Source organism: Hevea brasiliensis, chromosome 9, assembly GCF_030052815.1.
Source record: "Hevea brasiliensis isolate MT/VB/25A 57/8 chromosome 9, ASM3005281v1, whole genome shotgun sequence".
Taxonomy (NCBI): domain Eukaryota; kingdom Viridiplantae; phylum Streptophyta; class Magnoliopsida; order Malpighiales; family Euphorbiaceae; genus Hevea; species Hevea brasiliensis.
The window spans coordinates 88,544,598-88,548,258 of record NC_079501.1 but is presented as its reverse complement, the minus strand read 5'-3'; the positions used below and the strand labels follow the sequence as shown (position 1 = coordinate 88,548,258).

At 27.5% G+C, this 3,661-nt stretch overlaps 1 protein-coding gene across 1 annotated transcript; it reads right to left on the bottom strand.

Moving 5' to 3' along the window:
* Positions 1-220: 220 nt before the first annotated feature.
* Positions 221-1,872, bottom strand: LOC110653496 (transcription factor BEE 3). The gene is made up of 6 exons (XM_021809172.2): positions 1,423-1,872; positions 1,210-1,326; positions 1,027-1,092; positions 841-909; positions 656-733; positions 221-543 (listed from the first exon to the last, which is right to left on the bottom strand). Exons 1-6 carry the CDS (start codon positions 1,825-1,827, stop codon positions 448-450), a joined length of 831 nt encoding a protein of 276 aa, XP_021664864.2. The 5' UTR covers positions 1,828-1,872; the 3' UTR covers positions 221-447.
* Positions 1,873-3,661: the final 1,789 nt, after the last annotated feature.

Genomic DNA, 3,661 nt, shown 5'->3' with positions numbered 1-3,661 from the left:
GTATAAAATAAAGATAATTTTATAAATGAATAGATAATTTTATAAATGAATAACTGTTTTCTTAATATTTACGAATTAATAATTATATATTAAAAATAAAAAAATAAACATGTTATTATATAAAATTTCTAATATTGCTATAAATAACAAAATAATAGATAAATAATATCTTATTCACTGACTAAATATAAATATAAGTTATGAGATATTAAATTTGAGTTTTATTTAATAAAAGACAATGAAAAATAAGAATTAGTCAAAAGGCTCGATTTTTCTATGAATTACAAGTTGAATTCCCACACATGGTATGAGTACTTGTACAAGTATAAAATGTCACTTGTGCTAGGTATACATGAAATGGATATTTGGAGGTTGAAAAATATTGGTAAATGGACCATATCTTCATGTATTTGTAAGGTAAGAAGCAGCAACGTGCAAAGAATGAAGTCAAAGGGACCATGTTTGGTGGAAGTGATTACTCAATCCTCCATATCCATCTCTCATCACTCTCTCCATCTCTTTTGCCTCTTGTGCCTTTGCCCTCTGCAAACATAAAGCCATTCATTTAATATTCTCAACAAAACTTAAAATAATTAACCGTTTGCTTTGTATAACCACAACTAATTAAAATCATTATATATGTATATATAATCACCTGCATTGTTTCTATGGCATCTGCCTCAGCATTAAAGTCATAAAATGTACTTGCTGCAGTGAGCTTCATGGATAGAAACTGAATATTCAAAACCAGACATCTTTCAGTGTGAAAATCATTAAAAGAACAATTTGGGTATTAGAAAACATGTATCCATACTCCAATGTATCAAAGTAATTAATTACCTCAACTTGATTCTGCAAGGACTGAACATAATTAATTATCTCATCCAACATTACTGCCATGCCCATGGTCTGTTAAATAATCAACATCATTATAGAATATTAGCAAGAAAAATATATATATTATTTTAATTAACTGATTGATATTTTTATATATTCTTTCTCTGGGAGGAGCATCTAAATAGATACCTTGTAGCAACCTGGGACAATATCTTGTAAGCATCGTATTCTCTCATTGATTTTCCCTCTTCTTACCTGTTGTCCAAGAAATTACAAGCATTAGAAAACCTATTAATTATCAATTTCTTTAGAAAGAGTATCAAAATATTTGGATTATTTTTGGGATCTTGAAAAGGTTGTAAACGTAATTACCCTTTCTGCTAAACTGTGGCTATCTGTAGCTTGCCCTCTTCTAGCTCTGACATGAACAACTTCCTTTGGTTTCTCCTCCCCTTCTTTGGCTTTAGCTTTCTTTCCTCTTCTTGAACTCTGTAAATCATAAAAAAGAAACACTACCATGAAGCTTAATCTAACATATAAATACAAAACCAGGCCAAAAGGAAAACAAGAATCAGCATTCAGTACATTTTTGCCCTTCCCACTTTCAGAAACTTGTGGAGATGAGTTCAAAGAAGAGCTTTCTGATACATCGATTGCTTTTCTCTTCTTGATTTCAAGAAATTCACTTTCATTTCCAGGAGTGGAAAAGGACTGATGACCATGAGAAACTGGAATAACATTATTCTGATTGGTTTGATGGAAAATACCAGGAAAATTTTCTGCCAAGTTCCCAGGGAATTCTGCAGCTTGATGGGTAAAGGAGTTGTCACTAGAGAAAGGCAAATTGAAGGTGTGGATTGAATTCAAATTTGAAGTTTCTAAGATAGTTTGGTTTACATCTGTGAATTGGTTCATAGATTCCACATTTGGATCAGTATCAAAGAATGGAAAAGAGGGTCTAAAGCCTTGAAAATCTGCTGTGAATTCCATGGGATCAGAGCTCTTGAAATGAATATGTAATTGTTTTGAGAGCCAAATGGGTATTGTCTGTTTTGGATAGTGTGAGAGAGAGACTTGTATTTATAGCATGTAATTATGAACTTTGTGGAGATATAAAATTATTCTTAGAGTCTTATTTATAAATTTAAATTTTTAAGTTGAGCGGTCTCTCAGATTAAAAAGTTCAGATTTTGAATCTAGCCACCATTTATTAGTTGAATATTTCAGGATAAGGTAAACTGAATTTGTACTTATTCACGCTATAATAAAAAGGTATAAAATTATTCTTATAACTCATCTACATTCTTAGGTTTGAAAATTAATAATTTAACTAATATAGATATAATTAAAAAAATTGAAAGTAAATGTTTTTTTTTTGCTTATCAATTAATTAAAGTTTCAATAATCCTATATGCATTTTCCTTAATTACCTTTCCAAACGAATTTAAGAATCCTATTTTTTAATTCTCTATGTTTAATTTATATTTAAAATACTATTTCATAAATATTAATTTTAAAAATATAATTCAAGATAGTAAATTAGAAAATAAATTTATTGGAATTAATTTTCATAGTTTAAGGAGTGTAATCCAAAATCATTATGATTCATTTGGTCGTCTGCTCGTCTTATCCTTTTTATTTTTATTTGCATGCACACAAATTCATCATGGCTGATCTATTTCTTATACATCTTTTTTAAATTTTTTTTTTTAATTTTAATATTAGAATAAAGCAATAGTTATCCTTAAACCCAGTCAAGGACCGATTCAGGGCCTGAACCAGATCGAAATTGGGCTGATTTTGAGTCATCTTTCCTCAAACTGTAAAATAGAACTGGATTAAAATAATCAATTTTGATCTGGTTCAAATGAGATTTTCTTTTATTTTATATAAAAAAGATAATGATTTTAGAGAATATCACGTAAATCAAATCATTTTCAAGTCAAAATATCAAAAATAAAAACCGAAATTATAAATAAAAAAAAATAAGGACTAAAATCGCTTTTGAATCTAATTAACTAATTCAAAATCAAAACTAACTAAAACTGAGCTGATTGATCTAATTCCGGCTCTCTCTCTCTCTCCATAACCGTTGTTGATAAGTGCATTTGGACATAAAATGGGCAATACACATCAACCTAATCTGCAATTTTTGTACAAATTCCCATCTCAAGTGACAAAATTCTCAAGCAATGTCCCACATTTTCTAATTAATCACACTCTACTATTTAATTTTTACCTAAACTCGATTTATTATAAATTTAGGATATAAATATGTTTATTATAAATTTAAGATACAAATATATGAGATTTATAAATTTAATAGGTCTATCTCGTCATACATTATATGCAAAAAAAAAAAAAAATCTTTAATTCAATATTAAAGCATTACCCATCAATTTGCTTTTAGAAAAATGACAAAATGTGCATTAATTTTTATAGATAATTATCACATGCGGTCACTTATTTTATTATTATTTTTATAAAAGTCATTAAATTTTAATTCCTTTTATAATGCTCTCTAAACTTCAATTTAATTTTATAAAATTTATTGTGATTATAAATTAAATTAATCTATTAATTATTTTAAAAAATAAAATTACCTAATTAGTGATTATTATAGAGAAAAAATAGAGAAAGAGAAGGGGTTTAACGGCAAGGGATAAGTAGATGCATTTTTGTGCATCTTATTTTCTTTTTTTTTAAGAAATTAATAAAATAAGCTAATTTTATTTGTAAAATAATTACTAAGTTAGCAGGTTAACTTGGAAACCTTTGTTTTCTGGTCATAGTGACTTTTACTAAATCAAATTGAAATTCAATA

Bases quoted from the DNA above. Each gene is read 5' to 3' on its own strand.
- LOC110653496 (XM_021809172.2), bottom strand. From the start codon at position 1,827: ATGGAATTCACAGCAGATTTTCAAGGCTTTAGACCCTCTTTTCCATTC. The intron at 1,093-1,209 runs GTAATTACGTTT...CTTGGACAACAG, and splicing joins GCCACAGTTTAGCAGAAAGG to GTAAGAAGAGGGAAAATCAA. The intron at 544-655 runs GTGATTATATAT...TTATGTTTGCAG, and splicing joins ATGCCATAGAAACAATGCAG to AGGGCAAAGGCACAAGAGGC.